A 22,512-nucleotide genomic window follows, 5' to 3' on the forward strand; every position below is an offset into this window, starting at 1 on the left:
AGCTACAGTTAACAAGGGTGTCCCTGGCAGGTCAGACCGTAAAGAACTGGCCAGCAGTTTTTAAGGTCAGCCATTAACACTCAGGGTTTAACAGGCTACAGTAACTTTGGAAATAGAGTTCAGTTAGGCCCATGGCCTTCACCTGCCTGTAGCTTTTTCCTATCCCCCGCTTTTTCTCTCTCCAAACTACCCGACTTACAGAAGTTTATGTAAGGTGGCAATCTGTAGTGTTTATGAGGTTGTCCCCTCAGCATCTAGGGGGCTGAACACCAGCAGGGATTCTCCCAGGCAGGTGAAGCGGTGGGTGGGGGGTGCGGGAAGGGGACTGAAGCAAAGGAGCCCGACGGGGCGGGGCCAGGAGCACACTTCAGATTCCTGCAATCGTGTGCTTAGTGAAGCTTTACAACGCCTGTACCAAAGCATCCTCACGGGGTCACATTCGAGGTTCAGGCCCCAGCTTTTATCTCCGTGGCTCTCAGCTGATGTTTCCTGCCCCCATGGGCAGGGTCCTCAGAGCAGAAAAAAGGTTCTCTGTCCTGGTGGTAAAGGTAAGAACACTGCTAAGAGAATGTGGTGGCAGGTGCCGGAGCGGCAGGGTGACTGGGGAGGGGATAGGGTCCCACCATTCCCCGTCACCTTCCTGATACTTCACTAAAGCAATGACAGGTCGTTTTTCAGAGGGAGCCTTTAAAATGTAAATCAGACACATTAATTATAATTTTAATATAACAAATGTTATTAAAAGCAGCAATTCAAAACCATAAATCTTTCTGAAGGTGCACAGGGTTATAAGGTCAGTTGGCAGTAATGCAGCTATCGCCAGGTGGGAATGAAAGGCTGGGGCGTGGAGTCAGGGTGGCCTTTTGCCAGGCCTCACGCTGACCTCCCAGTGGGGAAGACCCTGTGTCCCTCCTCCCCGTCTTCCGGGCCAGAGCTTCTGGAGCTTGGGGAGAGGCGGCACAGGGGCACCAACAGGCCGTGTTCGTCCCGCACCTTCTCAGAAGCCTGGGAGCAGAGCTGGGAGGTTGCTGTGCTCTGGGGCCAGGCAGGAAGCCAGGGACTGGTTCTCAGTCCCACCCCATGGCTGAGCGGGGGCTGGCTTCTCAGCGTCCCTTCCACCCGGCCCCCGTCAGGGAGCGTCAGTAGCACCAGCAGTGGGGCTGAGACGGGGGCAAGCTGGGCCCAACCAGCCATCCCTGCCTGGACCAGGCTGGGAAGCAGAGGAAGTGGGGGCTGCACCGCAGGTGAAGGCCCGCTTGAAAGGCACTGCTGGGGCCAGGATCTGAAGCAAGGGGCATCTGAGCGCTCTCAGCGACCCCCACCCCAAAGCCCACAGATGGGGGGTGGCCTAATAATGGAAAGACCAGCTCCAGGCTTGCAGCTGCCCCCTTCGCCTTGCTGCTGGCAGCCTCCAAAACCCAGCCAAGCCGGAGGCCACGGCAGCAGTTGGCAAGGCTGGCCCCCATCTGGCACACCCCTCGCCCCAGTCAAGGCACTTCTTTCCAATCAAGTGAGTCAGTTTCTAATGCCTCCGGAAGCAGCAAAAATGAGGGGTCTCCTTCCCCTCCCATTTTTGATCTCCCTCCAGATGGGTCTGAGTTTTAATGTCGGTTCTAAGAACTCTACTCCCACTGACAAAAGGCTTCCCTTTTTTTGAGGGGATGTAATGACTCAGGCCCTTAAAAAAAAAAAAAGTCCCAACCTGCCCCCAAAAGTGATTGTCAGTTTCAGAGCTGGGCAGGGGGTACGGAAGAAGGTGTGAGTCCCCCTGCTTCCCTCTCGGGCCCAGGCTGGTTCACCGGCCCGAGCTGGACGTTCACATTTCGTTGCAGCACGTGGCGCCCATAAGAGGGCCCAGGAAAAGCCAAGGGCAGGAGCCAGGCTGGCACCCAAAGGGATGTGTGGCTATGTGTGTGGTGTGTGTACCCCTGGAGGCTGGGACCATGTGTGTGCCTGGAGGTGAGAGCGCACACACAGATGGAAGCGCGTGCATGTGTGCGTGTGCGTGTGTGTGCACGTGCCCTCGGGCTGTGTGGCGTAGGAGGCAGTCCGAGATGTAGCAAGCAGGACACGGCTACCTCTCCTCATGCCTTCCGCCTGCAAGGCCAGGCCCCGCTCCACGGCAACAGAGAGGGAACGTGACCCGAGAAGGGAAAACGGGGTTCTCGGAAGCCGACACCCCCTGCCTTCTGAAGCAGAGACCCAGCCTCCTCCTCCTCCTTGGATCCTGAGAGTCGCAGGGTCTCTGCCCTGCAGGCTTCCCAGAGGCGTTCTCCCACCCTCACCACCTCCTCCCTGGGACAGGAGGAGGGGTGGGAACGTGAGAGAGGAGCTCCACAAGGCCTCTTCTTACCCACCTTCACCCCGTCTTTCTCAAAGACTTCCGTCCTCCTCGTGTGGTCCCCGGGATGGGTCAGGTGTGAAGGATGTCCAGGGGAGGGCTGGGTGTGCAAATGCACACACCCAAAAGGGGAAAGGGAGGGGGACACACGGGGGAGCCAGGAGGGATGCTAACTTGGAGGGACAGGTGAACAGCTGGAGGGAGCATGTGGAGACAGCCGGCGGGACCGCAGAGACACGGGCGAAGGGGCGGTGAGCCTGAGGGCCCAGAGCAGACGGGGCAGCAGAGGCACAGGCGGGCAGGCAGAGCTCAGCCGGGCCCTCAACTCTGTCTTGTCCCTCCCTCCTGCAGCCTGGGGAGGACCGGGGAGCCTGTGGCTTCCACCGCCTCTCCTTTGGTTTCCAGGGCTCCGGGCCTCCTTGGGGGGCTGGTCAGTAAGGGGTGGTCCCTTCCCACTCCACCAGGTACTGCACCTTGCCCTCTGGTGTGACCCTCCGAGCCAGCACCTGGTACTTCTCCCCACAAGCTAGCCGCCCCGCCGCGCCAAAATAGTTGGTGATGGACGACTTGAGGTGGGACAAGGACGAGTCGTCCTCACTGATGCTCTCAAACGTGTGGCTGTCGACGCCCTCGTCTGGCCGCTCGGGGCCTGAGGCCCCCTCTGCGCTGCTGTCCGAGGCGCAGCGTCCGCCCGGCTCGGCTGCCCGGCGCTTGGCCCGCAGTGGCACGTACGCTTTGGCTGCCAGCTTCCTCTTGCGGCTGCCCACCGTCCGTCTGCGTGGGGAGGGGGCGAGGCGGGGAGGATGGAAATGAGATGGGATCACCCCCACCAGTCCCTGTCCCTGAGCTCCACCGGCCCCAGGCCCCAGGTGGCTCACTGAATCCTCATGGCAGCCCTGAGGAGACCCCAGAGGGGGAAAGTGCCAGCCGGGAGTGGCAGAGCCGGGACCCAACCCTAGCTGCGTCCATCTCCAGAGCCTCGCTCTTTTATACTGAGCTCAGCGCTGCCTGAGTCCAAGAAACAAACGTGTCTCCACTCCCCCCACCCCCACAGGGCAGAGGGGAGAGAAACTAAAGAAGAGTACACATTCACAGGCACTTAGAGACCCAGATCCAAAGCACCAGTAAGAACCTAAGAAGCGAGAAGGACATGAAACCACGGAGGCGGCAGCAGAGAATGACACCCAGAGGTGTTTGGAGACGACGGACTTCAACGGGCATGCTTTTAATTCCCCTCTTGCAAGGGTCACGAGTGCCCTGAACACCGTTAAAGGAGCCTCGGTTGAGAGCGGGTCCGTGCGCTTTGCAGCACCCCCCTGCCCTTTGCTGCTGAGGACCTGCTGTGGTGAAGCACGTGGTACCCTTCGTGAGGCTCCTGGGGACTCCTGTCCCCTCTCCCAGTCCTCACACTTTGCAGGAGAACATTTCCCCTCTCTGTCAGGCTCTGCTCCTTAAAGAAAGACCCCCAGCAGGCAGACACGGTTCAGACAGCCAAGAACCACGGCCAGGGACCTCACAGGCAGAGGCACAGATGTCACAGAATCCTGGCACATGACGGTCAGAGCCCGAGAACGGCAGAACCCGGATCTGAGACTGCCCAGCAAGAGGTGCCACACACACGGCAGCGGGTGAAGAGGAGTGGGAAAAAGCAGCGGGTCTCAGACCCCGACGCCCACACGGACAGAAGGCCAGGTCCCGACACAGGAGCGCAGGGTGAGGCCCTCGTCACAGGTGGGGGTAGGGGCGCCGGGGCGCTCACCTGGAGTCGTAGGAGAGGCTGGTGGAAGCAGAGCCAGAGGTGCTGGCGGCATCGGTGGAGTCCACGTCCGAGAAGAAGGTCTGGCCTGAGCTGGCGCTGAGGGGGAGGAGGGGTGAGCCTACGGCCAGCCCTCAGTGCCCCAGGGCTTTCCTGGGCATCTCTGGCCCCTCTGCCTGGCACCCTTCCTCTCAGCCGAGCCCCTTCGCCCCGAGCTGCCCGACACCACAGCGGCAGGTGCGCCTCCTCCCCCATCCACTGGCTGCCCACCAAGCCTTCAAAGCCCCGGAGGCCACAGAGGCCTTCCCTGACCACCTCCCCGGTCGGCGACACAGCACTGTGACAACGAGAGACGATAAAGAGGGTTCTGAGTCTCCTAACAGCCAAGCAGCAGCCACGGAGGAGGCTCAGGGAGGTTAGAGAACTTTGCCAAAGTCACACAGCTGGCAGCTGGCAAGTAGGGGCTGGGGCCCAGGCCTCATTGACCGAAGTCCTTGCCCCCTCCTTCGTGCCTACAGGAGAGCCCGAGATAACCTTCAATAGTCAGGAGAATAAAACTGCTGGATGCGGCCCCACCCATAGGGGCACCGAGGACGAGGTGCCGTGGGGCAGAGGGAGCATCCGCCAGGGCCCGGGGAGGGTCAGGGGCGGCTCCGCAGAGGACCGTGAATGTGGGGTGACCACAGCAAGTCTGGTGCCAGGTGTGAAGCAGTGGGGAGAGGGGGGCAGGAGGTGTAGGGAGGGCTGGGCTCTGGGGGCTATCCCCGGGAGCCCCACAGGCCTCCGGGGGTGGGGGCGAGGTGTGAGGCTGAAAGCCCTGATGCAGAAAGACCCTTCCGGCAGCCTTCTGCAGTGCAGAGCCTTTAACTCAGCGACCCCAGGAGAGTGTCTCCATCCTCCAAGGCTCTGTGTTTCGCCCCCTGCAGGGCTGGGGGAACAGGGGGCATCTGTCTCCCTGCTCAGTTCTATTCCCGTCTCCAGCCAGAGCAGCCCTCTCTGCCGGGCCCCTCACTGTTACCTTTTTAAACTCTGGATCTCGTCCAGTGTGAAGTCAAATATGCTGGCCAGGTGGTGATTGGTGCTCCAGGCGGAGGTGAAGTCGCTCTGTGGACACACGGGGCGGGGTCAGCCGGGAGCAACACGCCCCGCCCCCAGCACACTTCTCCCCGCAGCCACGCCTGTCACTTCCTCTCTCTTCCGGTCCTGCCCGGGGAGGCGGGGCACGCCGGTGCCAGTCCTGACTGTCTCTAGGTGACTGCCCGACCGGCCCATCTGTGGGCTTCGGTTCCCTCCACTCAGAGGTGGGTAAGGACCCCTACCGAGCTTGACTCCCAGAGGTGTCAGCATGGCAGAAGGGAATGAGGATTCTGAAAGTCACTCAGGCGTGTCCGACTCTCTGTGACCCCACGGACTACACGTTCCGTGGAATTCTCCAGGCCAGAATACTGGTGTGGGTAGCCTTTCCCTTCTCCAGGGGATCTTTCCCAGCCCAGGGATCAAACCCAGGTCTCCCACATGGCAGGCGGATTCTTTACCAGCTGAGCCACCAGGGAAGCCCGAGGATCGTGAAAGCGCCTTATAAACGGCCCGGGGAGATGTGAGGCACTGCTCATATTACTGCCCACAGCGAGGGCCCCGGCTTGGATGCAAGAGAGCTCCAGAGCCCTGGTTCCGGGCCGGGCTCTGCCACCGCCTGGGGTGTGACCTCAGCAGAGTCACTGCTCTCTGGGGCCTCAGTTTCCCCACCTGGACAGCGGGGCAAGGCTGCGACCCACCCTGGCCCAGCCCCGCTCTGGGTTCTCAGGAGAACTTGGGGAGACAAAGGAGGAGCACCTCCTTGTGTAACCAGCTGTCAGAGGAACCGGTTTTCTCCTTTCAGGGACGTGGGTGAGTCCCTGGGTCTGGGAGACCCGGTTTTCTGTGCCAGGATCCCTAGTGGGTGTGGCCCCTACGTGTGAAAGTGGAGAGTGAGAAAACGAGCAACTAACACTGGGGATAGCGTCTTCCAGCAAAAACTTTGATCTTTTTCTTCTATAAACTCGCCTTTTCTGCTGCTGGAATTCATGAGGCAACAAACTGTGGAGACAGAAAAAGGAGACAGTAGCCCGGTCAGAGCCCGAAGGCCCAGGGGATGGGTGGGGTCAGCGTGGGGACAGGCTGTCCTTCCGGGGGAGCCCTGGGGAACTGGGGGCTGCAGGCTGGGAGGTGGAGGCGGGTATGGTGGCACCGCTCCTCACCCAGGCGTCCAGGAGCTCTGCCCGCCACCCCCCAATGCCCGGGAAGCAGGGCTGGTCTCAGCCAGGAGCGCTGCTGCTGCTAAGTCACTGCAGTCGTGTCCGACTCTCGGTGACTTCATGGACCACAGCCCGCCAGGCTCCTCTATCCATGAGGATTCTCTAGGCAAGAATACTGGAGTAGGTTGCCATGCCCTCCTCCAGGGGATCTTTCCCGATCCGGGAATCAAACCCACATCTCTTCTGTCCCCGTGTTGGCAGGCAGGTTCTTTCCCACCAGCGCCACCTGGGAAGAAGCCAGGAGCGCTAGGGACCCCTCCCCCACTCTCACTGCCCCTCGCCTCGCTGGCTTGGCCCTAAGCCAGCAAGACTGGTTCCCGGCTTCCCCTCCGAGCAAGGCCAGCGAGAGGCTGTGGTGGAGGCAGTGGGGCCTGGGTCAGGCCCCGGCCTAGCCACGGACTGGCCCCCGAGGGCGCCTCCGGCTGGGACTAACTGGCCGGAGTCCTGCCCTCGCTCCCTCCGATGTCACCGCACAGCCCGTCGGAGGGGGCTGGCGCTGGAGCGGGGCGCAGAGAGCCCAAGGCCGGCCGCGGCCCCGCCCTGGGGTCCCGGGCACTGACCTGGGCTTGCTCTTCCCTCTCCTCCGCAGCTCGGAGGCGGCGCCGTGCTCGGGGGGCGCCAGGCCCTTGTCGGGCAGCAGCTTCCCGGGCGGGTTGGGTGGGACACGGATGCGCAGGCGGAAGATGCACTTCTTCTTCTTGATCTCCTTGCCGCAGAGGAACCTGGGGGTGGGCAGGGAGAGGAGAAAGCTCTGGAGCCTGTCCGTCCATCCTCCTGGGGAGGAGAGCCAAGTGTTAAAAACCTCCCTCTCTGCCTTCCCGGACCCAGCGCTAAAATCCAGAGCGGCCCGTGGAGACACTGAGTCCGCAAGGCCTGCGGGATCGGGGGCTCAGGTGGCTCCTCCCTGTCCTTCCTCATCTCGGGCGTCGCGCTCCTCTCCCCTTCTCTGCCTCAACCAGCCCCCGAGAGCTCGGCCTGCAGGACAGCCTCACCCCGCCCCCAGGGGACCCTTATGGTGGCAACACAGGGTTCCACAGCCCTGGAATCCGGAGAGCTCCTGCAGGCAGTGCCCTCACCCTTCTGTGACGGGCTGAGCTGCGTGGGGGCCTCAGAGGGGCCTCGCTGCAGTTTACCCCCAGGAGACTGCCCATGGAGAAGGCAAGAGGCCCCTTGTGCTCAGGTGTAGGTAGGGCTGTGTCCAGGCCCCAGAGTCGAAGAAGATGGAAGACAGAGTGGATAACCCTCTCTAGAGAGGCCTGGGGAGGTCTCACAGCAGTCAGGGACCGTGTCTTATTCGCTGTGGCCTCAGCACCTACACAGGGCTGACACAGTTCAACAGACAGTCGCTGATGGAGCAAATGGACAAAAGGGACTGAAGAGCGTCTGGGGTGAGGAGTGCGAGAAAAGCACTGGGGAGGGAAGCAAAGGGTTCAGAGTGGGTGGCACTCAGGAAATCACGCACAGGGCCCGTGGCAGAAGGTGTGGGCAGGATCTGATCATACCGGGCCCAGACTGCCAAGCTCAGGAGCTTGGGCACTCCCTGTGGTGGGGACATGTGTGTCCCAAGAGGAACTCAATAGTCCAGGTGGGAAGACACAGGCTGGGGACAGTTAGGAGGCTGCAGCCCACCCGAGACGATGAACCAAGGCCTCAGGGCCTGGCCCAGAACCCCAGATGGCTAGAGCAGGGGGGCAGCCCCCTATGGAGCTGAACCCAGCAGGAAAAAGGGTCAGGCTGCTGGAGTGCTCAGGGGAGGCATCCCAAAGATGAGTGCTCCCTGGACCTTGAAGGATGGGTGATGCAGTCACAGAGAAGCAGGGGGAGACCCAGATGGGAGCACAGCTGGTACGAGGGTAATGCGGCAGGAGGACACTTGAAATACCGCCTATCAGTTCCCACCCCCCACCCCCAACCCCACGCAGCACTCCGTCCTTCCCTGTACGCACCGGCTCTTGTAACTATTCAGTGCATTGAGGAGATGTGGGCCTCGGTCCGTCACAGGGGTGCTGGTGAGCTACAGGGGAGCAGGACAGTCAGACCCGGCACCTGGCCTCCGAGAAGTCCTCAGTCCCCGTCCCCTCCCTTCCCCTCAAGCTCTGGATGCTCTGAGTCCTCCAGGTGAGGACCACCGACTTGTTCCATGATCTCAGACAAGTCTTTTCACCTCTCTGACCTCACACCCCCATCTGTAAACGAGGAGAATAACTCCTGTCGTAAATGTACCAAGAGCTTTAAAAATGTCCCTGCCCTTGACCCAATAATGGTGCTTCATGGATCCTATCGTACAGACACGACACACCAACAAAGTTTTATATACAAAAACGTTCACTGCAGCATGTTCCTAACGATGGGCAAATATGAAAAATGTGGGGAAAAAACTATGTGCCCAGCAGGACGGAGACAAGTAAATAAACTATGGAGGGAACCAATGCAGCCGTGGGAAATGTTGACAAAAACTCCTGTGATATGGAAAAGTATTTATGATATAATGCACGCTGAAAAACGTGACTTAAATTTGTATATGAGTCTGTTTTATATACAGGCTTCTTTATGTCTTAGATTCTACGCATAAGTGGCGTGTTTGTCTTTCTCTGCCTGACTTCGCTTAGTACGATGTTCTCTGGATCCGTCCATGCTGCACTGCACACGGGAATATTTCCATTCTTGACATTTGCACATCTTCTTACACCAACCATCCGCTGGTGGGCACTCGGGTTGTCCCTCTGCCTTGGCCATTGTGAACAGCGCTGCTATGACCACTGGGGCACACGTATCTTTTAAACTTAGCGTTTTCATGTTTTCTGAATATATGCCCAGGACTGGGATTGCTGGATCATATGGTGGCTCTGTTTTTAGTTTTTAAAGGAACTTCCACACTGGTTTTCATAGTGGCTGCACCAATTTACCTTCCCACAAACTTATGGTTGGGCTTCCTAGGTGGCACTATTGATAAAGAAACCTCCTGCCAATGCAGGAGGCATAAGAGTTCGATCCCTGGTTGGGAATATCCCTTGGAGGAGGGCCTGGCAGCCCACTCCAGTCTCCTTGCCTGGAGAACCCCCTGCCATGAAGAATCCCTTCTTCATGGACAGAGAAGTCTGGTGGGCTACAGTCCATAGGGTTGCAAAGAGTCAGACACAACTGCAGGACTTAGCATGCATGCACACAAACTCACAGTTACCAAAGAGGAAAGGATGGGGGAGGGATAAATTAGGGACATTGGATTAACAGATACATATTACTATATATAAAACAGATAAGCAACAAGGATTTACTGTGCAGCACAGGGAACTATATTCAATACCTTGTAACAACCTAAAATGGAAAATAATCCGGAAATACATACATAAATTATAACAATCACTTTGCTGTCTATACCTGAAACTAATACAATATTTTAAATCAACTCTACTTCAATAAAAAACTGCAAATACCGTATAACCTCATGTAAAAAAAACAGACACAGAAGAAAGAACTGAACGATGTGTGCCTGTGCGCATTACTAATAGATGTCTCTGAGGGGCGTGATGCAGGCATATGGTTTTAAGTATACGTTCTTATACTTTTTGGTACTTTGAGAATTTTCTACCAGGCACATGTAGGACTTTTTTATGTATATAGATCAGAAAAAAAACTTGTTAAAAAAATATCAGCTCTACCTATCTTTTAGGGCTTGACATTAATAATATGTATGTCATTAATAAATTATCAAACTGTAAATGAAGATGTTATTACACGAGGAACTTCTGCCAAGAATAAAGATTACTTTAAAAATCCCCGTTTCATGAAAGGATTTGGGCAGTCAGTGAAGACGCCTCCCTCTGGATATGGTGGAGGGGGTCTGAGGGTGTCACAGAAGGCGGCATGGCCCTGCCAGGGAAGTGGTTGGGGAGGCCCTGGCTCAGCTCCAAAGCTGTGCAGTCACCAGCAAGCGGCTCTCCACCTCTGAAATCCTGGAAGTCTCTGGTCTGTTACTGCACTTGGTGACTCCCAGCTCACGGGACCCCTGATGAATACCCCTGAGAATTCAGAGTACTCAGAGTACTCTGAATATGCTGCTATTCAGAGTACGGCCAGCAGGGGGCAGGCCCACTTCACTTTCCATCCTAGCCAGGCAATTTGGAGTGGGTCACTGCAGAGAGGCCTTCTCCAGCCAGACTTGACCCCCAGCTCCCTACAGATGAGTCGGTGAGGCCCTAAGCCACCTACTACCAAAGCCTGGGTCAGGAAGCCCCTTGCAGGGCCCAGGCTCAGAAGCCTGGACCCAGGGATACAGCAGTTCAAAGACTGGACCTTGGTACCTGCTCAGCAGCCCTCACAGTTCTCACAGCACAGCAGTTCTCGAAAAGCTGTGCTCAGAGACCCAGACTCTGGTTCTGCACTGTGTGACCCTGGGCACAGCCTTCACCCCTCTGGACTCAGGGCACCCCACTGTGGAGAGGATTCCCGCCATCCTCATCATGGCCCACGGCTGTGCATACCTTCCCAAGCTGCAGGAGCTCCCAGTGATGGTTAACGAAGGCCAGAATCTCCTCAAAGTCGAAGTACTTCTTCTTGCTCTGCACGCCCAGGTTGTAGAGGGCCAGGTGAACCACATCGACCCTGGGCAAGGGTGCACGGAGGTGGGGCCGGCGTGAGGCGGCAGCCTGAGCAGCCAGGGTCGCAACGCCCTGGACCCAGGCTGAAGGGCGGGGGCAAGGCTGGGACCTGGGGGCTGGAGGCAGAACTGTTCCCAGAGGGACGCAGAGGGGAGACACTGAGAGGGGCCAGGAGGGGCCTGGGCCAAGCCCCACCCTCTCACCATCGCAGGGGCAGCCTCTCAATGTACTCTGGGCCCTGGTTGCACACGGAGCAGAAGAACAGGTAGAACCTGTGGGGGTGAAAAGGGGCCCAGTGGTAGGAGGGGCTCTGCCATCCCACCCTAGTCCTGCACCCTCGCCCCCAACCTACTGTTCACGGTCAGCACTGTCTTCATCTCCTCCGAGGAGGGGACAAAGATGGGACAGAACAGGGACCAAGAACTGTTTCCCCACCCCTTCCAACCGCTACCTCAAACCCTTTCCCAAACAGCATTGCCCTGGACTGTGGCTGAGCTCAGAGGGAGCCACACACGGCTGGGCTGCAGGGGCCACCTCTTCCCCTCTGCCTGAGAGAGAGACAGAGACAGATACACACACGTGCACACGTGCACGCACGCACACCTACTTTAGTCGCAAACCTCATGAGGCACCAACCAAGACACGCACAGTATCTGGTTTGACACACATACACCTTCCACTAGCTTAGCCCCCTTGTTAGAGGCCAGATCAAGTCATCCATCCCCGCTGTGGCTCCTCCAACAATCCTGGGCAGGGGTAGGGCAGGCCTGTGTCTCTCCCACTTCCCAGACCCTTGAAGAGACTGGGGCTTGGGGAAGGCAGGGCTTTGTCTAAGGTCCCCCGCAAGTCAGTGGAGACTAGGGATGTGGTTCAGCTGGTCCCTCTACGGGGAAGACCTCCCAACCCTGAGCAGCCTCCGTAGACAGGAGGCTACGCTGTCCCAGAGCCCAGGGTTCTGAGGTCTGGCAGGCAATCTGAAGGAGTTGCTGTAGCCTCTGCCCCCATCCCCCGCCACAACCCCGAGGCTGAGTCGGACCAGACAAGCACCTACCGGTCACCGAACATCATGGGCTCATTGAGACACTGGGTGCAGGCCTCGTGGAACCACTGCCTGCAGCGGTAACACTGCAGCATCCGCAGGTACCATCTGGAGAGCCAGAGGAGCCAGGGTCAGCCAGGCCCGCACTCCCAGCCAGGAATCGGCCTCAGCAACCTTCCCCAACACAAACTTGCCCTCCAGCGGGGGAAAGGGAAGAGAACTCACAGTTACCAAGCCCTGGGCTGTGCCAGGGGAGGCCTGAGCAGCAGGACATAACATGGTATCATTTGCTCTACCCAGTTGGTCAAACACGGGCCTCTGTTCCCATTTTACAGATAGCTTGTTCAAGGTTGCTCAGGAGGCAAGGGGTGGAGAGTGACTCAGATCCTAGCCTCCTGACTCCAGAGCCCATGCTCTTTGTTACCCACTGGAGCCCTCTTCTCGGGTCTGTGCCCCACACGTTGCTTCCCAAGCACCACTGATGGGGAAAGGTTTGCCCAGGGCATTTCATGGGAAAATAAAGGCTCCTGTGAGCCCCTCACCTGAGGCTGTATCCATCCTGTTAAAACCATTCAACAACTACTCACTGAATAAGAATGAAAACCAAAAAAGGTATTTTCTTAACTAACACACTTGACAGGTGTGGTCCATGGACCACCTGCGTCAGAATCACCTGGAGTCTAGGTTAAAATGCAGAAGATTCCTGGACCTGTTCCAGGTCTACTCAGTCTTGGGGCAGCCCCAGGGAGATGCATATTTGACAATCGCCCGAGCAACTCTGCCCTGTAAGCATTGAGAACCACCACCTCAGTGCTGCAAAGGTCTCTATAAGTATGTCTCCACCTGTAATCCCAAAGGCCACAACACCCACAGAAGGTGATGGGCCAAGGTTATTAATCTCGATGAAGCACTTCATGTGATTTGCCCAAATCACCCAGCTAGGTTGTAAGCACGGCCTTCAGACCCCCAGGGCTTGTCAGCAGAACTGGGGGCTGAGACTCAGGACTTCAGGGCGCCCTGTGGGCTGTTCCCTGCGAGCAGAGGTTCCATCTCTCACTCCTGTGGTTCTTCCCACAAGGTTGGTGCAGTCAACCCAAGGGAACCGGCTCAATCGCCCACAGCTACACGCAGGCCCAGGCCACAAGGAAGAATCAAAGAAAGGCTCCTGTTCTATAGTCAGGGTGAGAACACCCTCCAAAGTTCCTCACACATGCCCAGCCCTGCTTGCACACCTCCAGGGAAAAGGACCTTCATCTCTCACCAGCAACCTGTTTCACTGCTTCTGATGATGGAAAGGTTTATCCAAACGTCCATGCACCAACAGGAAGAGCTCACATTTATTAAGTGCTTGCCAAGTGCCAGGCACTGTGTGAGCCTTTACATGAATGATCTAAATCACGCTCTACTCACAACCCCCAAGCCACGGGACAGCTGTCATGAGAATGGAGCTCAGGGACAGCATAGCTGTAAGGGGCTGGGAGAACGTGGACACTCGGGACCAGGCTGTTAACCGCTGTGCGACACTTCCTTCTCTTCCATGGAGCCCCAAGAAAACCTCCACCCCCAGCGCCCCCCCTCCCCCTAGTGCTAGCCTCTGGCTCTCCAGAGCCTGTGGGAGGCTGCGGGCTCCTCTCTGGGGGTCCGGCTACCCCAGCCAGCCTCGCCCCTGCCTCCCTGGAGCCCCGCCCACCAGGGAGACCACGCCCGTCGGGGAGGCCCCGCCCCGCCCCGCCGCCTTACTCTCCAGGACCGCCGCAGTAGCAGTAGCACTGCTGCTGGTTGGTGCGGTGGGGGGAGTCCCACTCGAGCTCCTCGGGCTGGTAGGACAGCACCATCTTCACGGCCTGCAGCGTCCTGGCGATGGCGCCCTTCTTCAGCGCGCCGCCTTTCTGCGGGGAGATGAGGGCCCGAGTCACCCCCCGGGGGTCCCGGTTGGGCCACACGTGGATCCCCATCAAAGCTATCAAGGTTGATGCCGGACCAGGTGGGACAAGCGTTTCCAATGTAGTCAGAAACGCACGGAGCCTTTTCTCATCGATCTCAGATCCAGCCTCTCTCTATCCCCAGGGATCTGCATTTTCAGTAGTATTAACAGGAATAAGCACAATAAAAGTCACCAGAGCCAATATGTATCGACAGTGGGCACTTACATGGGTTTTTCTGTTATTAGCAAAGCGCTATTTGTTGGGGGCCTCCTACACCTGACACCAAACCTGCATCCATTTAGCAGCGGACGAAACAGGCTCAGGGAGGCTAAGGAACCGGGCCAAGGGCACACAGCCGGTAAGTGGCAGCCGCTGTCGGCCTCCAAAGCCAGGCGCTAGGACCAGGAGTCAGGCCTGAGTCCAGAGAGTCTCTGGGCTTCCAGACTGGACGGGTGCGGGGAGGGGGGGCAAGGTGGGAAGAATGGAGGGCTCACCCGCACAGCCAGCGCGAAGATGCAGCGTCGGCAGAACCAAGGTGTGAGCAGGGGCCGGTCGGCACTGCCCGCTATGGGGATGTGGCACTGCTGGTGGTAACCTAGGAGCGGGGCAAAGGAGGGCGGTGAGTGCCCACGAGGGAGCAGCGGCCCCAGGCTGGGGAGGGCGGCAGCGAGTGCTGGGAGCCGTGTGCCTGCCAGCTGCCAGGGTACTTACTGGCTGGCACAGCAGCCAAGCTGGGGTCCAAGCAGGCCACCCAAAGCTGGCATGGGCCCCGTGCGGGAAGCACACAGGGTCTGACTTCAGCCTCTGTGCTCCATCTCTGCTACCCATCCTCTCCACCTGCAAAGCGCCTAACTTCCCTCACTTTCCAGAAGCCCCAGCTCTCCCCCAGGATCACCTCCCTGGGCCCCCATTCCCAGAGACTGGCCGCCTTGTCACTCTGCCCCACCAAGAGAAAGAGGAAGCCAGCTGAGGCCCCGAGGATCGGATGTGGAGTGAGTCCCGAGCCAGTGGGGGCCGGGGACCCCCAGGTCTGGTCACACTTACCCAGGCCGCACTTCCCACAGATGAGGATCTCGTTCAGGGGCCCTGATGTCTTCCCCAGGCAGATGTTGCACTTGGGCTCCTCCCCTGGAACACCAGCTGGAAGAAAGGCACCCTGCGTGGTCAGCTTGGGTTCATGGGAATGACCCACGGTCTTAAAACCAGGCGCCGCGCCTCTGGGTCTGAGTGTTGGGCTCCAGAGGCCGACTCACTGAGCCTCTCCAACCATGCTGAGCTGCCTGTGACCAGCACCCCATTCTAAAGATGGGGAAAACTGAGGCTCAGAGCGGTTAAGTCCCTTGCTCAGCTAGAAAGCAGAAGGGGGATTCAAATCCACCACTGTTTGACATCAACTTGTTTGATTTTTGTTTTGTTTTGGCCACACCTCAAGGCATGCAGGATCTTAGTTCCCCAGCCAGGGATTGAACCCACACCCCCTGCATTGAAAGCCCAGAGTGTTAACCACTGGACCACTAAAGTGAAGTCGCTCAGTCGTGTACGACTCTTTGCGACCCCATGGACTGTAGCCTATCAGACTCCTCCGTCCATGGGATTTTCCAGGCAAGAGTGCTGGAGTGGATTGCCATTTCCTTCTCCAGGGGATCTTCCTAACTCAGGAATCGAACCCGGGTTTCCTGCATTGCAGGCAGACGCTTTACTGTCTGAGGCACCAGGGGATGCTCCTAACTAGACCACTAGGGAAGTCCCAAATAATTTTTCTTTTTTTTAGTATTTATTTATTTGGATATGCAGGGTCTTAGTTGCAGCATGTAGGATTTTTTAATACTCATTGTGGCAAAGGTTCTCTTTTAGTTGAGGCATGTCAGATCTAGTTCCCCGACCAGGGATTGAACCTGGGCCCCCTGCATTGGGAGCACAGAGTCTTAGCCACCGGACCGCCAGGGAAGTCCCCCAAATCATTTGTTCTTTTGACAATACCATTCTGCCTCTCCTGCTTAATTTAACTTGACTTGTTAAAGTTTTTATGTTAAATAACTTTTAAACATTTTTTATTATTGCATAATAATAAAGTTATAACGAAACTCCATGTTCTTATCAACAGTCACGAATTCACAGCCAGTCTTGTTTTGACTATATTCCCACCCACTACCCCTCCTGTTTTGTTGTGAATCAAGCCCCAAATACCCAATCATTTCCATAAATATTTCAGTAGGCATCTCTGAAAGATTATACTCTCCTAAAGAAAAAAAAAAAACTAGTACCTTTATGGAACCCAAATATTAAAAATAATTTCTTAGTATCATCAACAAATTCAGCGTTCACATTTCAAACTGTCTCAATGGTCCATAACAATTTTAAGTTTGTTCAATTGCTGTTGAAGAATAAACATGTGTTTGTGTGTGAAGGGTTTGAATGAATAAAGTATGTTTTCATGTGTGTTTCAGTCTCATTTCCCTCAGCAGATGGAAAGTTCCGTAAGGACACAAAAGGTATCTGTTCATCTATGTCCCCAGGACCTCACGTGGGTGTGGCACATCACATGTGTTCATGACCTGTTTGTTGAATAAATGGTCTCTTGCCTCTTATTCCTGAATATGATCCCAGGAAAATATAGCAGTTACTTAAAAAATGAAAAGTTTGAATCTTAGGAATTCATGTAAACTCGCATTCATATGATTAGAAAAGGAAATAACAGGTTGGCTTATTATAGTAACTGTGTTACTCTCCATTCCTTTACTACTTATTAGATACTAAATGACCTTTTGCCAGTTGACAGCAGTTATATTTCTTAAGAGCATCAAGAGCACCGTGGTCTCAGCAAGTCTCCACTGGCTTAATGAAGCCGTGGGTCGGCACCTACAGCAAGCTCAGCCTTGTGCTCTCACCGGGTGGACGCAGAGGGCCCGACCTCCGTGAGGAGCAGTGATCTGGGGTCCACGCAGCTCCTCCGCTGAGCACTGCCGCACCTTCTTGGTGCCCGGCACACTCACGGTTTGCTAAGGTGAACTGTCTTTCCTCATCAGCTGGCTCCTTCTGCTTTCGATAAGCAGGCAGCCCAGGAGAGGAGCCCCTCATTGCTTTGGATCTTGAAACAGTACATTTAGGGTGAGAAGGGCCTGGAGAAGCATCAGTCTGCATTAGCCACAACATCTTGGAGAAAAAGGCACCCTGGAAACTCTTCTAACTGGCTGGGTCCTGTGGTCTTTGCTTGGCAAGCTCCTGAAATCATCTCTCAAGGTAAGAGATTCTTCAGAAACTGACTCCCTGTAACTCCACACCACTGGTGGTGCTGTAGTTGCTAAGTCGTGTCCGACTCTGAGACCCCATGGGCTGCAGCCTGCCAGGCTCCTCTGTCCATGGGATTTCCCAGGCAAGAATACTGGAGCAGGTTGCCGTTCCCTTCTCCAGGGGATCGTCCTGACCTAGGGATCAAACTCGTATGGCCTGTGTCTCCTGCATTGCAGATGGATTCCTTACTGCTGAGCCATCGGGGAAGCCTGGTCCAAGGCGGGCTCCAAACCCTGTCTCTTCCTCACATACCACCATGTCAGTCCTCCTGTTAGAGCATAAATGGTAAAAAGGTCTGTTCTCACACGGTAACTCATTGGGAGTGGCTGCCTGGTGCTCCGTGTTGAAAATGAGTGCTCTGATTGATCAGTGACGTCTGTCACGCACGTGGCAGGGGAGAACGGTGGCAAGAATGCCCCCAGTTCGTCATCTCTGTAAGACAGTGTCAGCCGTCTGAGGGCAGGGATGATACCCAACCCAGCTCCCTTTCAGCCCTGGAAACGGGCCCAGCTCCATCCCGCTACGTCATCATCACGCTGCCTGCTCCAGGCTTGGTGGGTCTCTCCCCCATGGAGAGAGCTGCCTCCTCGTTTTTTAACATGCTGATAGAGGACACTGTGCTTACACCGAAAGGTTTCAATTCCGATTGCCTGGGCCCCTTCTGTTCCTAGCCCCAGAGGGACCCAGAGCTTTGGGCAGCCGGGAAATACACACAGGCCTGGGACACAACCCTGCTCCCACCCCTCCTCAAGCTGCCTTCTCCATCTGCCTGCCTCCCTCGTGAGGGATGAATGCTCAAGAGGATGACAGGTGTCATAAATGAGTTCTCGTGTAAACGTACAACTGGTAATCTCCAAGGACACGGCCAGATGCCGGAAGTTACGAGACAGAAGGAGAGCAGGAAGAAAATGGAGGCAGAAGAGGAGAGTGGGGCAGGGGTGAGGAGTCACAGCAATACTCACCATGCTGTATGTCCTTCCATAAGACCCAGTATTTGGAATTATCTTCAAAAGTTACGAGGCAGCTCTGCTTAGAACTGCTGACCTGGAGCAGAGAAAGGGAGGAGCAGGGTGAGACGGTAGCTGGGGAAAAGCCACTTGAACATGGTCTTCCTCTCCCATCTCTGCCCCCACAGGGCAGAGAGATCAGACTCCCTCCTTGTGCTCCAAGAATCCGCCTGCAATGCAGGAGACCTGGGTTCGATCCCTGGGTTGGGAAGAGCCCCTGAAGGAGGGCATGGCAACCCACTCCAGTATTCTGGCCTAGAGAATTCCACGGACTGGAATAGTCCATGGGGTCACAAAGAGTCACTCTGTGCTCCAAAAAGTAGAGCCAGGCCAGAAGGAGAACGGCGGTCCTGAAGGCTGTGCACGCCCACTCCCTGGAATTGGGCAGCGAGGGGCTAGGTGACGGCAACTTGGTGGGAATACCGAGGCCAGATGATCTCTCCAACCTGATTTTGTTTTGTTTTGTAGGCTCACAGAGCACTTGTCTAAAGATGTCCTTAGGTGCCCTAAGGATGGCACCTGCTTTTGCAGGCTCCACCTCCTTCCCCTTTCAGCTTTGGAGCAGGAGGGCACAGCAGGAATCTGCCAGCAATCTCCCATCCTCCACCCCTGGTCTGAGGCTGGCACCAGGAATGAGCAGAGAGATGCTGAGCCTGGGGAACTGGGGCCAGGGAGGAAGGGTTTACCCTCTTGATCTTTCCGAGATAATACAGTCCATCTGTCCACCGGCACAGCACATACTGGCCCTCCGTCAGCTTGGACATCAGGTCTTTGAAGTTGTTCTTGGCTTTTGCCAGGGCCCCCTTGTTAGGGAGGTGGCTGGTGGCACCATAGGAGTCCCGAGTCCCTGGGTCCAGAGCTCGATTCTCCATCAGCTTCCACTGACACTGGAAGAGAAAGGAACAGGGTTTTTACTCCTTACTTCAGGAGACAGGGGAGAGAGGAAAGCAGCTACCATTTATGTAACCTGTGCTGTGCCAGATGCTTTTATCATCTCGCTGGATTCTCGTGACAACCTGTGAGGTTGTCACTGTTATTCCCATTTTACAGGTCAGGAAACTGAAGTCTGGCAAGGGGAAGCGGCTCTGGGTTCAGAGGCAGAGCCATGGTCCTTAACCAGGTGAGCCGATTAGCTACTCTGCACTTGCTCCACCCCTACCACGCAACCTTGTACAGAGAACGGCTCTTTCAGCCAACCACAGAGCAAAATCCCCCTGCCCAGGTGTGTATGAGGCAGATCTGAACCATACCCCGTGGCTTTGGAGCCAGAGGTTTTATCCCTAAAGCAAACACACCCTGTGTTTTCTGAGTGGAGGGCCTTCTCCAGCACAGCAGTGGGGGGGTTTTCAGACCCCTGCTCCCTCCCGAGAGCTGGCTGGAGAAAACTCACCTAGAAAGGAAAACTCCTGGTGGCTTATGAACTGGTATAGACTTGGCCATCTGGGTCTTCTGTAATCTCCTTTTCTGTTCTCAGTTATGGGATGATTTAATGGAAACCAATTCTGGGACATTTAAACTCACTTATGCTTTTACTCAGATGCAAATTGGCTCCAAGCAGTGAAGTCATCGCCATGCCAGCCTCTCTACATCTGTCTCTCACCGTCCTGTGAAACCCACTGCTCCTGCTGCTCTCCCACTTCCTGCTAGCGGTACTGCTCTGGTCCCCAGAACACCCCAGCATCTTTGACTTCTCCAACCGATGAGGTGCCTGCCACAAGCAGCCAACTTCAAGCACAGTGATTTTTGGCTTCCTCTTGTCCATCTCCCTGGCCTGGTCTGAGTTCAGGCCTCATCTTGCCTGGGCCATTCATTCAATAACTGTTTCATGCTCACTCAGCTGCTGGGCACCTGGGATGCAGAATGGTACCACCTAGGCACAGCCCTAAACAGGCCACTCCCTGTCTTCCTGCCTCCCCACCAGACTCCTCACCAGGGCCAACAATTCCCATCTTCTTCTCCCAGAAACCTTCTGTGGTTCCCCAAAGCCTTCAGTGGCATTCAAAGTCCCCCACCCCAAGGCCCCCTCCTCCTCAATCTGGGCTCACCTGGCTCCAGGCGGCTCCACACTCTCCACTAAGCACAGCCCCCTCTGCTCCCTGCACCCACTATTCCAGTCCCCTCCTTCTCTGCCCAGGCGCTGGGCACCTGGTGTTATGATTACCTGTAGATTACAGGGAGACAGTCGTGTGTTTTTCCGTGTGAGTGCGTGTGTGCTCCTGTGAGACGGTGTTTGATGTCTACAGCTTTGTGGCAGTGAGTATAGGAAACAGAGCACATGTGTGTGCATGTCAAGGGCCCCGGGGCACGCAGGGCATTGCTGGGGTCTTCGCTCTCCAGATGGTGGCGCGGCCGCATCCTCTTCCCTCCACCCGCCCCCCCACCCCCCAATTCGTCCCTCCTCTCCAGGGCACAGCGCACAGGCGCTGGGCAGGGTGTGCGGTCCAAATCTCTGCCTTCTCCCTGCCACCTGGCTGCCGAGCGCTGCAAGGTCCTGCCCCGCCGGGCCTGGCCCGGGCCCGCGGCAGGTTCACAAACTGACACTTCCTCCCCCGCCGCGCCGTTGGGAGCAGGCCCAGTCGCCGCACCCCCCTCCCTGACCGGGCGGGGGCCCTCGGGTGGCTGGCCCCCCCTCCACCCTCGCCTCCATCCTCCCGGAGCGGGCCCCCGTGGGCTGTGATTGGCTGATTCAAACCCATCTGCAAAGAAATGCCTGTTTGCGGGTTCCCGTCGGCGTCCAGTTCAAATCCGCGGCACCCGGAGCGCGGGGCCGGGCGGGGGCAGGAAGCGAGGATGATTCATGCGCCGGGGCCTCTCCCAGGGCGGCCGTTGGCTTTTTAAAAAGGGTGTTCGGGAGGGGAAAACGCTTGCAGAAGGACCCCCCTTCGGGTTCAAGCGCTCTGATCTTCAATCGCTCCGACGCCAGGCCTCCCCCCATCCCCATCCTGCTGCAGCCTGACTTCGGACGTGAGCAAAATCCCAAGCGGCCCCGTCGGTCTCCAGGCCCGTCCCCCCACCGAACAGGAAAAGTAAAGATTTGGGGCACGGGAAGAGCGACCTGTCACACACGACCCCCCCCAAAGGCTCGGGAACCCGGGCGGGGCTCCCGCCGCCCCACAGACACCGTTCACCCCTCTCCACCACCCCGCGCCCCCCCAGGCGTGCATCTCCCCAGGACTCCAAACCCCCCTCCCGGCCCCGAGGCGTTTGACCCGCCAAAGTCCAGGGAAACTTCCAAAAGAGGGATGACTGCAGGGAGAGGCGAGAGTGGCGAGGAGTCCCCGGCCGGGGCCGGCCGCGGCCGGCCGCCTGCAGCGCTGAACTTACCGCGAGGCTGCGTGTCCGCCGGTCCCACTTGGAGTCTGGCCACCAGGCGCATCGGCGGCGGAGGCGGCTGCGCTCGGCCCGCGGCTGCCCGGCCGAGTGTCCGCCCGTGGGGCCGGGGTCGGGGTCTCGGCGGGGGCGGGGCGGGGCGGGGGCGCCGGGGGGAGGAGGGGGGCCGGAGGAGGAGGAGGGAGGGGCCCGGGCGCTCAGGAAGGGGCCCCCCGGGCGCGGGGCGCCATCTTTTTCGCGTTTTCCCGCGAATTATTGACGTCCCGCTTATGTAATTAGCGGGGGCCGCGCCGGCCTCGCCATTGGAGCCCGCGGTCGCGGGGCCCCGCCGCACCGCCCGCCCGCCGGCTCGCCCGCTCCCGCCCCCGGGCCGCCCCCGCGCCGCGCCCCGGCCCCCGCCCCCGCCCCCGCGGGCGCGCATCCTCCGCCACCGCGCGCCCGGCGCAGACACGCGGCGCGGGCGCACACGGACGCGGGGCCCCGGCACGGCCCCTCGGCGGAGGCGCGCGCGCGGCGCCCGGGGCCGGCACACACTTGTTGAGGAAACCCAGCTCTGCGCGCCGGGCGCAGACGTCAGCCGGCGGGGACACACAGCGGGGAGGTGCGGAGGCGCAGGGACGCGCTCCCCGGACAGACCTGGAACAGCCCAAACGGGATTAGCACAACAGAAACACACAGACGTCCGGCGCTTGCAGCGGAGACGGCCTGCGTACAGACACAGCGCACGGCACAAACGCAAGCTGACCACACACGATCTACACGACACAGCACACATTAGAGAGTCTCGACACAGATACGCAAGAGTGTACACAGCGTAGACACACCGCAAAACAGACATATAAAGCAGACAGGCACAGAGTCACAGCACAGTAACACACACCAGCAACAGATTGCACACAAACGCGAAGCGGAGAAACACAACACAGAGATA

General features: G+C 57.6%; 1 protein-coding gene across 4 annotated transcripts; it reads right to left on the minus strand.

The window, feature by feature from the left end:
• Positions 1-699: 699 nt before the first annotated feature.
• On the minus strand, positions 700-21,660 carry PHF19 (PHD finger protein 19). 4 transcript variants are annotated; one of them, XM_024995807.2, is made up of 15 exons: positions 21,576-21,660; positions 18,938-19,138; positions 18,207-18,288; positions 14,998-15,093; positions 14,448-14,548; positions 13,769-13,917; positions 12,041-12,136; positions 11,193-11,261; positions 10,873-10,993; positions 8,338-8,405; positions 6,952-7,113; positions 6,086-6,173; positions 5,116-5,201; positions 4,101-4,196; positions 700-3,115 (listed from the first exon to the last, which is right to left on the minus strand). In XM_024995807.2, exons 2-15 carry the CDS (start codon positions 19,121-19,123, stop codon positions 2,773-2,775), a joined length of 1,743 nt encoding a protein of 580 aa, XP_024851575.1. In that variant the 5' UTR covers positions 19,124-19,138; positions 21,576-21,660; the 3' UTR covers positions 700-2,772. The 4 variants fall into 4 exon arrangements, with proteins under 4 accessions (XP_024851575.1, XP_059745118.1, XP_005210650.1 ...); XM_059889135.1 differs by lacking the exon at positions 21,576-21,660 and adding an exon at positions 20,413-20,631; XM_005210593.5 differs by lacking the exon at positions 21,576-21,660 and adding an exon at positions 19,642-20,501.
• Between the last annotated feature and the right edge of the window lie 852 nt (positions 21,661-22,512).

This window comes from Bos taurus, chromosome 8 (genome assembly GCF_002263795.3).
Source record: "Bos taurus isolate L1 Dominette 01449 registration number 42190680 breed Hereford chromosome 8, ARS-UCD2.0, whole genome shotgun sequence".
NCBI lineage: Eukaryota > Metazoa > Chordata > Mammalia > Artiodactyla > Bovidae > Bos > Bos taurus.

Coding starts and splice junctions, on each gene's coding strand:
- PHF19 (XM_059889135.1), bottom strand. CDS start 20,538: ATGCACACACATGTGCTCTGTTTCCTATACTCACTGCCACAAAGCTGT. Junction 11,262..12,040: donor CCCATGATGTTCGGTGACCG/GTAGGTGCTTGT, acceptor TCACCCCCACAG/GTTCTACCTGTTCTTCTGCT. Junction 6,174..6,951: donor AGAGGGAAGAGCAAGCCCAG/GTCAGTGCCCGG, acceptor CTGTCTCCACAG/TTTGTTGCCTCATGAATTCC.